The 13909-nt window shown below is 41.2% G+C and overlaps 1 protein-coding gene across 2 annotated transcripts in view; it reads right to left on the bottom strand.

The window, feature by feature from the left end:
* Positions 1–10004: 10004 nt before the first annotated feature.
* The window catches only part of Astn1 (astrotactin 1), a 308690-nt gene continuing 304785 nt past the window's right edge, over positions 10005–13909 (bottom strand). The window contains exon 23 of one of the 2 annotated variants that reach the window (XM_028759116.1): positions 10005–13281. In XM_028759116.1, coding sequence (XP_028614949.1) covers positions 13044–13281 — 238 coding nt within the window. In that variant the 3' untranslated portion in view covers positions 10005–13043. The remainder of the gene's footprint in view (positions 13282–13909) is intronic. The other variant, XM_028759110.1, reaches the window with a different exon arrangement.

Below are 13909 nucleotides of genomic sequence, written 5' to 3'. Positions count from 1 at the left end.
CTGATGTTATATTTGCTTCATATATATATATATATATATACACATACATACATATACATATATATATATATATATATGTATGTATGTATGTATATATATATATATATTTAACAAACAAGTTATTTTTTGTGTTTTGGGCTGTTTTAAGTTTAACTCCATTTAAATCTGTAACATGCTCCAGTTTGAAGTCCCAGATTAATTCAGAATGTGATCTTAAGTCCAAGTATCAAATGAGGAACATCTTTATATATATATATAACTGTATCAAGAAGACAGTACAATTGACAAGGTATTTCAGAAGGGCCCTACAGTGTCAGAGCCTGCACCATCACTTTCTCTAGGCAGCAACCCTTGCTCGTGGATACTTTTAGTGTTCAACAGTGGACATCATAAAGTGGAGGGAAGCAAGGACATGGCTTGGACAGAAAGAGTCCAAGATTTCTCTAGTTAGAAATGTACCTGTTGTTGCCAATGCATCTGGACTTTTTAGTCCTTGACCCTCTAAAAGTAATCTTCAGTAGACATCCTGAATTTAGGTGTGCTCATTCATAGAGTACAGAATTCAGAATGAAGACCTTGTTTGTCCAATCCTCTCAGGGAGGGCTTGCACAGGGTGCCAGCCTCTTCCGAAGCTGAAGCAGCAACTAAGTAATGAGTGTAAATTTGTTGGTCTGTTGTGTTCATTCAAATGGGCTGAATGAAAGTTACTCTTGATTGTATCTGTCAAATAAAGTGTATGAATTCCTTTCTCCAGCTGGAGCTAGAATTCAATGAAGACTTGTTGACAAGAGATATCTGTTAATACTTATATAAAGAAGCAATTTGTGTACTTTACTCTAAGGAGGTTGAAGAGCGCTTCAGATGTACTCAAAACATCATTTACATTTTTAGTTCCCATTCATGCTATGGCTTTTTCAAGATCTTAAGGCTAAGAATTAGATGAGACCAAATGAAAAATAATTGAATGTAGAAAAGGAATATGAGGTAGCAAGAAATGAGGTCAATTCCTGGCCTGATCTGTTCTTAGACATGTACATGTGAACTTCAAGTTTTATTCTCATTGGGTTTTCATTCACCTCTTAGCTGGTGAGTGCTTCATGCAAGCCCTGGGCTTCTGATCTATGACTTGACCATGACTGTGAGCCTTTCTTGGATTGTTTAATTCAAGTTCTCTGCATCATGTGAGCCTTACTCCTTCACTGTATTTGTAGCTTTTATCTTCTGGATATTTTAACCCAGTATTATTGACATTCCCATTGCTAATATACATCTTTTTATCAAACTGTGAAAGTATTGAAGTGACTGGTCTGTTCCCACAGTGAGAATACAGTCTTCAGGAGAGCAAGAAGCAAAGTGCCCATCAGTGGCCGACTTCTTCAGGGAAAGACTTTCAAAGTGTCTCCTCATATTCTGAAGAATATCAGATTCAGAGGTTTGGGGGAAAGAAATAATTTATCCATCAAGTCTTTTCTGGCTCTTTGAAGAGTTTTCCAGATTTCTTTGGGGAGGCTTCCCTTCTGTGGCCAGCAGTAGGAAAATCTGCACCTGGGAGGCATGCTTGCCTTTTCCACTCCTGCCTTCATCCTGAGCATTCCAGAGAGGTACAGGCAGTTCCTGCTAGTGGCCTGGCCCCAAGCTCTGTGGGAAGCAGTACAGCTAGGCTCAGACATTCCAGTTGCTGCTCAAACCCAATGGCACTTCATTAAGTCCTGGGCCCCACCCTCTTTCTCGAAGTGTTTGCTGCTTTTCCATGGCAACCAAATACCCTTTCTTTATGTCCCCCCTCCCCCTTTGCCTCACTCCAGTCAGCTCCATCACCAACACCTCTGTTGTGGGCGTCCTCCAATTCCTTATTAGTTGCCAAGGGACACAGAGGGTACAGGATGACGATCAAAGCATCTTTCCCTGTCCAATGCCCAAGAGTAAGACTGTTTGGAAGGTTGGTGGTCTGAAGGTCAAATGAGCTGTAGTCAAAGATTATCATGATGTACACATAAGATATCAAAATGGTGTGTTTGACCATTTTTGCTTTATTAGTAAATAGACCTCCAAGCACCTGGGATGATTTGTATGCAAATATGGCCAGGCTGAAGAGTGGGGATGAGGGTTGTACCTTGACTCTTAGGTCAGAACAGGTTCAGACTCAGTAAAATCAGAGACATGAGGAGTTCTGGACATCTCTAGTTGCAATAAGTACCTATTACCAAGAGCTTTGACAATGCTGTGCTATTGGTCCTTCTTCTTGGCAGTAATGCACTGTGCTAAAGACCTGGGGGTAACAGGAAGACATAACGGTGTGAAGATTATTGCATTTGGTTTGTCTTTTGGACGACTGCAAGTTTTGCTGCATGTAAATCTGTGTGTCCCCCATCCTTCCTAAACAAAAGCAGCCAAGCAAAATATGCAGTTCAGTTGAATTTCCCTAATACTTTAGTTCTATCTCATCCCATTGAACAAATAGAGAAGGGAAGGCTATGCATAACTGAGCCCATGACTACATAGCAGAGTGATATACTTAACAGCTTCACTACATTGAAAGTAGCTTACCAATTCAAAGAGTCCTCATATGTGAAAGAGGGATAGTTGTGGATACAAATTTGCAGTGTTATGAGACAACAAGATAAGGGAACAAGACAACAGAAAGCACTTGGCATGCTTCCAGCTTTGCACCAAGTACCTTCCAAGGTGTTCTCTTGTACAATCTTCAAGTTGCTTAGCTGTTAGTAAGCTAGTGTGTTTTCATTCATTCTTCTGCACTCTGTGATCTAGCTGTTGAAATACTGCCAGCTTGCTTGTTTTGTTTTGTTTTTTGTTAGTCAGTTATCCCGGGTGAGGTTTTCTTCAGTGGTTACACTAGAGGGATGCTGTAAGGAAGAGGAGGGACTGCAACTGATCCTGCCTCTTAGCTAACTGCCTTAGTCATCTGAGCTCACCAAGGACTCTTTACCATGGCAGCTGCAATATGGTTAGTCACTATTATCTGGGTTCTTTTTTTTTTAAAAGATTTATTTATTATGTATACAATTCTCTGCCTGAATGTATGCCTACAGGCCAGAAGAGGGCACCAGATCTCATTATGGAGTTATGTTGGGAATCGAACTTGGGACCTCTAGAAGAACAGACAGTGCTCTTACTCTCTGAGCTATCTCTCCAGCCCTATTTTCGGGGTTCTTAATGATTCATCCTCCTGATTCATCATTCCTGAGAGTAGTTACAGCACTTAACAAATTGTCTTTCTTCCTTGAGGGGCTCTGGTTTCTGACACACCCACACCTTCCCTTGATTTCCAGTCTAATGGATGGTGTTGTTCCTGCAGTGATTATGAGTACTCATGCACTATTTCATTGTCTGTAATAGTCCTGCTTTGCTTTTCTTTTATTTACTTATTTATTTATTTATTATAAGTACACTGTAGCTGTCTTCAGACACCCCACAAGAGGGCATCAGATCTCATTGCAGATGGTTGTGAGCCACCATGTGGTTGCTGGGATTTGAACTCATGACCTCTGGAAGAGCAGTCAGTGCTCTTAACCACTGAGCCATCTCACCAGCCCCCCTGCTTTGCTTTTCTGTCTGTAATATTTTAACCAATTCCTTACACTAAATTCTTATTGTTGAGACGTAAACCTGAGTTTAGCTAATGCATTGTTTAAGTATCAAAAATGGAGCCTTTGAAATGCTTTGTTTTTGATAGTAAAATCATATTATTCATATGCCTTAAAATTCAGTTTTAGAAATGAAAGTGGCTTTTCAGAAAACCTAGGTAGAATTCTGGGGCTTTCATCATGCATCCACGAGACCAAAAGATTTCAGAAGCAAGTTATTTGCTCTCATTATCAAAGAACATTGAACCTGTATTCACTTTCGTTTTGTCATAAGATATTTACAAAATATGACTCATGTGTTTTCAATTTCCCTGTGTCTTTGCAATTTCACATATTCTTTACCATTTCTGTTCCTGTAATCAGGGTAGGCAATCACATGGGACATACCCTGTGAGTTACTATCCCTATACTCTCTAGACACTAGTAGCTCTCACTTTTCCTGACAAGTATTGCTATTCATAATCTGGATGCTTTTCAAGCCAACTAATTAGGAGGCAGTTCACATGTCCAGTTAGTTTCAGATCACATATCCAGTCAACTTCTTTGTTATTCCTGCAATCAGTTTTAGAGTTTAAGTAGATCTAAACTCTTCGGTCATCAAAACTCAATCTTTAAGATAATCTCCAAAAACTTAAGCATTTTCAAAATCTTATGTTAAATGCTATGTAAGTAATTATCTTTCAATAACATATGCAATAGTTAAGATCCAGACAAGGAAACAGAAATAATCTTAGGTAGTTTCATAGAAAAAGTTTAAAATGTGACACTAGCTAGAAAGACTGAATTAGAGGAAAGGGAATATGAGGAATTGTAACCAACCTTAGGTATGGCTACATCCAGAGATGCTCTTCCTTTGTGGACATAGGGGACACACAGAGGATATAGAAACCACCAAAGAGGTGCTGGAGACACCATCCAGGGTAGAGGAAAGGAAATGTCCCAACTATCTGCCTATGCCTATCTTCTAAGCTTCTGAAAGTACATCCAATATCCCAGTAGAGGCCAGACGATAAGAGAGTCTGGAAATGTCATCACTAAGAGCCCACTGATAAAGAATAGAGAAGGTCCAGCAATAGTTTCAAAGGAGATCATTGGCTGCTAAGGGCACATAAGGCTTGTCTGCTCTTAGTTTCATTCATGTGAATAAAGCTGAGTCCTGGGATACTACAAAGACATGGTCTGAGGTGATTTCCTGTCTAGTGGGCAAGTCAGAGAACAGTGTGTTATTCTTCAGACAACAGCCTCAGGGTCTCTTGACATTTTAATCATTCGTAACAAAGGAACTTGCCCTTCCTATTAGGCACAGAGTAAGGCTGGTGTTCTGTTCCTAGGAAAGGTAGTAAGGAATGAATTACACTAATTTGTACCCCATGTGGGCATATATACAATAGGCGCTAACAAAAGTCAATTTTGGTGAAGAAATGTGATGTCAAAACCTGTCTATCTGTAAGGAAATCAGCTAATTGCAGCACCCGCATTGCAAAACTCCAGAACAAGATGTTTACTTTTTTCTCAATTTGGATTAGTCCAAACATGAACCAAGTCCCAGATTCTCCACATGAACTGAGAGTGATTTCCATACAACGTTGAGGCTTTAGTTAAAATGGAACCACTAATCAATTGGTTCATGTGAAAGAGTAATACTATTGGAGTTGGTGGTGGAAGCCCAGCTGGTAGCTGAGTTTATCAATATTAGCACTGGATTCTGAGTCTACATCTCATCCTCTGTTATCCTGAAAGCTTTTATCACTTCTTACCAAAGAATTGATGGGACTTTGGAAGCATGGGGGAGAAATAGACCCAATAAGTCACCAAGGTGTATTCAGAGTCAGAATAATAGTTCTGTAGCTTTGTATTACCCTCATGTGAAAGAAAAATAGAAGAAAAAAATAAAAGAAAGCCAAATAGCAATGGATTTCAGTCATTTCCATCTTTATTTCTCTTTCTCATCCCCTTTGCATTTCCCATCTTTCTTCTTCTCAACAAGAAGCCCCTCTCACCTTCATGTCTTTGTTTAGTATGTGATTCAGTGAGTTTAATAAGAGCTGCTTGTATGTGTGTAAGTATCTGAGGGGTTACTCACTAGACTATAGGACACGTACCAACACTATATCACTAAAGAAAATGACTACCCAGCAACAATCAAAGAAGCTTTCAATAGGATCTTACAGAAGACTGAGGCCACATGAGGCTCTGCTCCATCCATAATAAAATGTTGACAGACCCAGTTCTGTGCAAGTCTTGTACTATAGATAACTGCCACTGCACAGAGTTCGCAAGTGAATGGCCATGTTATGTACAGAAAATGCCTTTTTGTTGAATATCTCCCCATTCTTTGGCTCTCCCGTTCTTTCTGTTCCCTCTTACAGTGTTCTCTGAGCCTTGGACGCAGATGATGGACAGAAGTCTCACGTAGCTTGAAGCATCACTTATCCTCCATTGAGCTGTTTTCCTAAGGATGGTTTTTCCCAGGATCAGTTATAACCTCTCCTCTTGCCCAGCATAGGATAGGCAGGCAATGATTTAGAAAAAAAATGAAAACAAACAAACAAAAAAAATAAAAACATGAGGAGGAATTAATGAAGTACAAATGAATGTATAGAAGAATTTCAACATCATAGTCACGTGAGCATTGGTAGAAATGTTTACACTTCCATTCAGATACTCATATTCTCTTTCTTAAATATTATTTTCAGATTTGTGATGAATATTGAAGGGTATTATGCATTAAGAATTTAGCATAGGAAATGGCACATAGATAGTATAGCCTGCCAAATCTATTTCCGTGAACTTCCAAATGCAAAAGAAAACACAAATTCAATAACTGAAAGCAACCCCTTTCCATCCAAGACTTTTTCTCACTTTCAGACTTTCCTTGTTGGACTCCTCTTTCTCATTTTCTGGCCCTGAATATAATATCTTTCCTTTCATGGTGTTACCAGGTATGCTATAAGATTTGCTATTCTGAAGCACTGGGGTACAGTATCACATCTTTCTGTAGTCCTTTCATGGACTACAGACTCTGTTTATGGGTCCAACGAACATTCTTTTGATGTAGGTATGCCTGTATTGACTTCTCTCCTCTCTGAGAGAATTTAAACCCAAGGAAGGTCTTATCAGTGTGCTGGTCACTAAGATTGGATAGACATGCTAGGACTCATTTGATTCTTGCATTTAGCAGATGTAACCATTTGACCATCTAATATAATTGGGATGAGTGGCAGGAATGCTGAGCAGGCTTGACAAAGTGATTCCTATTTTCTTCATCATTTTGGTAGAAATTGGTGGTCCTATTCAGTAGGTAGGGGAACTAGTCTTTTCTAAATTATTTAAGGGGTTCTTTCTTTTTAATTGGATATTTTATTTATTTACATTTCAAATGTTATCCACTTTCCCAGTTTCCCCTATGCAAACTCCTTACCCCACCCCCACCCCTTACCCTGCTTCTATGAGGGTCCTCCCCCACCCACCTACCCACTCCCACCTTACTGCCCTAGCATTTCTCTACACTGAGGCATCAAGCCTTCACAGGACCAAGGGCCTGCCAGATAAGGCCCCTTCAGCTCCTTCAGTCCTTCCCCTATCTCCTCCATTGGAGTCCCTGTGCTCAGTCCAATGGTTGGCTGCAAGCATCCGCATCTGTATTGGTCAGGATATGGCAAAGCCTCTCAGGAGACAGCTATATCAGGCTCCTTTCAGCAAGCACTTCTTGGCATCTGCAATAATGTCCTGGCCCGAGCTGCTGCTCCAGTCCGAGGGTCAGGGTCTAGTAAGAGAGAGAGTGGGGATGGAGGAGCAAGAGACTCAAAAAATGGAGACAAGACAGAGTCTGATCAAGTCTCACTTTATTAAAAGGAAATTCTGGGTATTTATATGCTTTACCACATGCCTTGCCCTCGTGTACAAGCAGGGGAACACAGCTGAAGGCAGTATGTCACGTGCCTTGCAGCGTGGATACCATGTGCACCTAACAGCCGGGGGCACTAAACAGTAAAACAAGATATGTGAGAAAAACAAGATGTTTATCAGAGTGTGCTCAGCTGTTGTGGGCTGTTGAAAACACTTCTCTTGTCAGGGTATATGGCTCGAGATGGCTGCAAAGATGATAGCTGCTTTCTGCTAGGAGTCAGCTCCCAACACAATAGTGTCTGGGTTTGGTGTCTCCATGTGGGATGGATCCCCAGGTGAGACTGTCTCTTAATGGCCTTTCCTTCAGTCTCTCCTCCACTCTTTGTCCCTGTGTTTCCTTTAGACAGGAACAATTCTGGGTTAAAATTTTGGAGATGGGTGGGTGGCCTCATACTGGGGGGGCTATGCCTAACCTTTGGATATGATCTTGACAGGTTCTCCCCTTTGGGGTGTAATATTTTTATTGAATCTTTGGGAGCTTCATATCATACACACTCATTTCCCAGTCCTCTATGCCTGCCCCACCCTCATGACCTCTTCCTCCACAAAATAAAAAATAAGTAAATACAAGTAAACAAAACAAGTCCAGTGTGTGTTTCCTATATACTCACTAGGCATGGTCAATATCTCAGTGGCCTGTCCCTTAAATAGAATGAGTCATTCTGCTCCCATACCCCCAACAGAAGCCATTAATTGACTAGAGCTAACTTCAGCATCCTTATCATACTTTTTAAGAGTTCTCTTCAATAGCTTCCTGTTTAGGCTGCTGTTTGGGGGGGATTAGGGGCTATGGGTTGGTGTGAGGGTAGAGGTTGTCAGGAAAGCCTTCCATGTCCTTCTTCCTTAACTATGTGTCTGCAAACATCAATATCACTGGAAAAAGTAGCTGCCTTGCTCTTTACACTCAACGGAAACATGGATCGTGGACTTCTGTGCGGTTTCTGGTGATAGCACAGACCACGAACTTGAGCCCTGGGTCCAGTAGGCCCATAGACCCAGACAAGGCCCTTGGAGGCCACCCAGTCCATGAGCATCACCATGACCTCAAGTGGCAGAACAGAGACAGCATGGCCCATGGATCAACATGTTTTCAGGCTGCACCACAAACCATGGGTATACGAACATCCATGTAGCCTTTGGTGATGACACATGCCATGCATATCAACTCCAACCCTAGCCACAATAGGACCACGGGCCCAGAAATGGCCCTCCCTGGCAGTAGTGGGAGTAGTTTTGAAGCTACCAGACTGCTTCATTTGTATGTTCTCAACAGAATTGTCCAAGGGAGCACTGTGGACCAAGAGCTAGGATGTAACTTCCCTATCATGGAGCAGAAGGAAACTTGACAGCCTTTGTTTTCCTTCATTTTTTAAATATATATATATATCATGGAAGAATGTTTTACCTGCATATAGTTATGTGTGTCTGTTGTGTGCAGAGTGCAGAAGACAATGTCAGAGCCCCTGGAACTGGAGTTATGGATCCTTGTGAGCTGCTATGGGGGTGCTGGAGACTGGGCCTAGGTTCTCTGAGAGAAGAGAAAATGCTCTTCCCTGCTGAACCATTGTTGTATGTCCAAGTCTTGGATTTCTTATGTGAAGGCTGACTACTCCAAGTACAAGAGCTCCTGCATAGGTTAAAATCTCAAAGCCTTTTATGACTCTGATGTAGATGTCACAAACTGTCACTTCCATCATAAACTATTAATCAAAACAGTCATTAACCTGCCCATACTTGAGGGGTGAAAAGGGAGAACAATACGTGTAGATGGAAGGGGTGTAGAAGAGTCTGTGGCCAAAACACAGAACTGCCTCAGCCTGTCTTCCCTTTATCATCCTGCCTGGGCAGAGCCTCAGACTTTGATCATTGCTTTTCAGAGGCTCTATTAAGCCCAGTCTCCTAACCTCTGATTATTGATGAATTGAAAGGGAATCATGTTTTGGTGGCAGACAAGAAATATCTCAAGTCACACCGTAGACTGGAAAAACAGATTAAGAATATGATGTTATGCACCAGGAGATGTTTCATAACATCCAGCTAATCTCAACAGCCTTTGCAAAGCACAAGGATAGATTTGGGATAGCTTGTTTGCAACCTTTTCTTAGATGTACAAGCTTTAGACTCCAGTACCTCCCCATCTATCCTGTGCTTTGTCAGTTTACCTTGCTCTCATAGCAGTATGTTCAATGTGGAAGGCCATGCTTTGACAGGCCAAGGCTGTATCTCTTTGTGTCTGGAATACAGTAGATATGCTGCAAAGACCTTCCACTTACTGCATAATTGAAAGAAAGGCTAGAAGATGAAAATCACTCCCACATAAAAGTAGGTTTATAATTGGCCATGGAAGCCAATTTTTGTTTCTAGTTAAGATAATGGCTTCAAAGCCTAAGTATTTGGAATCTAAATTGTAACATTTAAAATTTTAATTTGCCCGTGGTTCACTGTGATCACTCAGTTTATGGGGAGACACAAGGTAATATCCACACACTCAACACTTACTGACAACTTTGTTTATTATTTAGTCGATTACTTCATTTCTCATAATCGTACAATAAATCTCTTAACACTGTTGTAGTTGAAGTTGGTCACATTATACCACCTCTTTCTTCTACAGTAGTGGAGTGATTTTCACAATTATTTTTAATAGAACATTCGAATATCAAGGAGTGCAGTTAATTAAAAGTAACAAATGGACCAAACTTCAAGAGAAACAATTGCACACTCGTTTAAGGGTCTGATGCTATACAGTGGTTTGTGGACATTCAAGAGGAAACAATAGAGATCTCAGTTGGACACAGAGCTGGAGGTGGTTAGGTGGACAGAAGTGGCTCCCTTAAGACCAGTTTGGCAGCTTAGAAATGAGATTTAATACTGGCTCAATTGCATTAGCCTTCCTAGACAATTCTTCCAGGCAAGAACTGAGAATCACTGGTAGGGTGTGATATGCATCTCTCTGAGGGTAAAAGTCCTCCAGCAACATGTTGAACCATCTCCAGTCTACCCCCAACCCGTTCATGTTGGAGTTTTTAACTCAAAGGTACATTGCTCCAGTCATAGGAGCTGTGTATGTGGCGCTTGGGAGTGAGGGTGTGCGTAGACACACACACATCTGAAGAGAAAACACAAGAGCACACTGAAAGAATAAGGCAATCAATGGGAAGAGCAGGGAAGATGGAGGATACAGGAAACATGTGTAAGAGGTGGAAAAATCTTTGGAGAACAGGGCATAAAGGTAGACGAGAGGAGAGTATGCCTAGAATAAAAGCAGAATAGGGGTGGGGTAACAGAGTAGTGATCTTATAATACCACTCTTTGTCTTCCCTCTTGACCCCATAAGTTCCTGTCTTCAACAGGACTGAAAGGTATTCCCTGCCTCGCTATCTTTCTGTTCAAAAGAAGATACTTCCCCCCCCATGAGATTGAATAGAAGAATGGGAAAAGAATGGCAGTAAAGGGATGCTATGTGCACTGCCACTCTGGCCCATAGCATCCTCTTCTCTGGCAATGGTGAACAAGTTGCCCTTGGATTCACTTTTACTGAAGCCCCTACACTGGCCAGTGGTGAGACAGCTAAGTTTTCTGCTGTGTTTTGTTCTAAAAGTTGGGAAATCTGTGAGGCAAAAAGTACAAGGCAAGTTTTCCAATATTTCTCTGGAAAGAAGCAAAGAGAGAAATAAGACCAGCCTGCAATTTAATCTCCTTCTTATTCATTCATGGGGAAGCTAGTGTGCCACAGTGCTGAGGGTACCAAAGGTGCCCTGACTCCAAAGGCTATGGGTGTACTTTGCCTCCTTGCCTTTCCCTTGTACATTTGTACATAGTCCCTTAGGAAAGGGAAGCTCTGGGCAGGTTCTCTGTGGAGCTTAAAGCTTCAACAGCCATAAGCTTTAGGCAACATAGAGTGGTTAAACCCATGTGTTCTAGAGGCACTGCAGCTCAGGGTATATAGTGTATGAGGGACCTGGGAAATGGTGAGACATCTACCTTCCTTGGTTTCCTTATCGCACAAAATATCAATAAGAACAGAACTTTCTTTGAGGATGTGAGAATCCAGTTGTTTATAGTAGCACTCATCACACATCAAATAGTCAATGTCATTTGTCATTCTTAATTGGAAAGTATGAATAAGGCTCAGTGGCTGAGTTATAGAGCCTTCCAGACCCATGCCATGTGTTTCCACATGAAGAGTTCTAGTCAAGGCAAGCTGGCTGAATGTACATTGGGTCATTGTTAGTCAATCTTGTCCTATGAGGTTGTTTTTAAAAGGCTAGCCTTCCTAATAGCTAGATTAGCATATTATCATCCTTGGGCAGTGTGTTGCAAATGGAGCCTCAGTCCTTATGTGTGATCACCAGATGTTCTGGTCTCTTCAGAGGCTCTGCTGCTCTTCAGTAACTGGCAGAGTTGGGTGAGCAGGCAGTGACAAGGACAGAGTCCTGATGATTTTCATCAGAGAAAGGACTGTCAAAATTTACAATATAATTAAGAAAATTTAATTAGGGCAGTGTGGACAGAAGTACTTTTTAGGTCGATAAGAGCTTTAGTTCACTAAAACACTGACAAGAAAGAATCTCATTCCTTGACTAAAGCAAACACCAGCCAAGTCCTTTCTGTCCAGGGAAAGAGGCCTGGGACCAAGTAGAAACAAGGCTCTTAGAACTCTGAGGATACTCTAGACATGTACAAATATTTTTAAACAAACTCCACTTATTTCCTGCAATGGTGGCTGCTGAATAGTCTTGCAGGTAACCCTCTCTGGAGGTGATATCTCACTGTCTCTCAAAGATCAGGTTGTTTAGGAGAAAGGACAGAAATCAACCAGAAATTGTAGTTTTGGTTTCACCTGGGGTAGAGGAGAACTAAAACTATGTAAGATCCAACAGACCTGTAACAGAACTTGGGTTTACCTCTGAGGTGTGCAGACACCAACAGGAGAGTCTGGGGAGAAACCCATAAGAAACAGGCATGGGACATTTATTATCTTTTTCAATACATGCTTTGGCTCCCAACACTCCGATGCTTTCTAAGAAATGCCTGAGCTGGGGCATGAGGCTGCTTTATGCTCTCACTTTTGTCCCCAGGTGCCATAGACTTGGGAACCCATTAAGCAGAAGAGCCTCCACCTTAGACCTGCTGTAGGATGCAGGATAGAGCTCTTGAGAATCCTGATGGGTTGGTTGAAGGAAAAAAAAAGAAAAGAAAAGAAAAGAAAAAAAAGTGAATGAAACCAATGAATTCCAAACTGAATTTCAACATAATCTTCTACGGGGAGAGAAAAAAAAAGAAAAAAAGAAAACAGTGCTGTATGAAGCTACTGGCTGGCTGGCGGGTTGACTGGTCATGCAGGTGGAGAATATCACACTGGACAAATCTCACAGGGAGCAAAGGTCTACTCTCTTTCTGGTTTAGAAGATACTTGTGGAGCTTTGGGTGGTCCATTAAAAAGTGTCTAAAAATCCACAAACCAACCCAGATGTTCCCCTCTTCTCCCCTGCTTTATTTTGGCGGCTACTCCCTGGCCCCATGGTGCTAGTTGTCTTTGCTGTCCCCATAATCATTGTAGGGGACACTCAAGGTCTGTTCCTCACATGTCTTCCTGAGGTCCCGGCTGAGCTCTGACCAGTCAAGTCCATAAGGTTTGATCTCACTGTAGCGGCAACCCAGGTACTTGAGTGAAGCACGCCTCAAGCCTATCTTGGGCTCCTGAAGGAGTCCATTGCACCAGCTGCTCAGCTCTCCAAGCTGGGAAAGGATGAGGCCTGCTTTCCTAGAGATCAAAGAGAAAAGGATATTTCTGTCAGAAAACAAACAAATGAAAAAGAGAAGGCTAGAAAAGAATTACTATCAGAGCAAGACTCCAGATTTTAAGGAGGTAGAGCTCACCATTCTATCTTTTCCGATGTGTCTGTCCAATGAATGAATGAATGAATGAATGAATGAATTAATGAATAAAATGGGTATGCAAAGTGGTACATGCACAAAAAAAGAAATAGAAGTAACAAATGCAGCCAGAAAATAAGTAAAAAAATGAGAAGATGAAAAAAAATGAGAAGATGAGTAATGAATGTTTGAGTGGAAATATATAACTTTTAAAATCATAGAATCTGTAGTTTTAAAAGAACTCAAAACAATGTTCTATAAAGCCAGTAATTTATCATCATTGAATGACATGTAATATGCTTGCCTGAGTATTCTCCTTTCAAGACTATATTTGAGTTGATAAAAAAAAATTGTCAATATACTGAAAGGAAAGGGGTATCTGATGTAACCAATTATGTCTGTGCTAACGTAGTTATATTACAATAAGCCTTGGAAAAATCAGGCCCTGGCTCCCATTGACACAAGAGCATATTTTGGACAGAGAAGACTCCTAGGTACACGCAGCACCTAATTAA

The sequence above is a fragment of the Grammomys surdaster genome, unplaced genomic scaffold (genome assembly GCF_004785775.1).
Source record: "Grammomys surdaster isolate TR1022 unplaced genomic scaffold, NIH_TR_1.0 130, whole genome shotgun sequence".
Lineage (NCBI taxonomy): Eukaryota > Metazoa > Chordata > Mammalia > Rodentia > Muridae > Grammomys > Grammomys surdaster.
The sequence above is the reverse complement of the archived record's forward strand: the minus strand, read 5'-3'. Positions and strand labels throughout refer to the sequence as shown.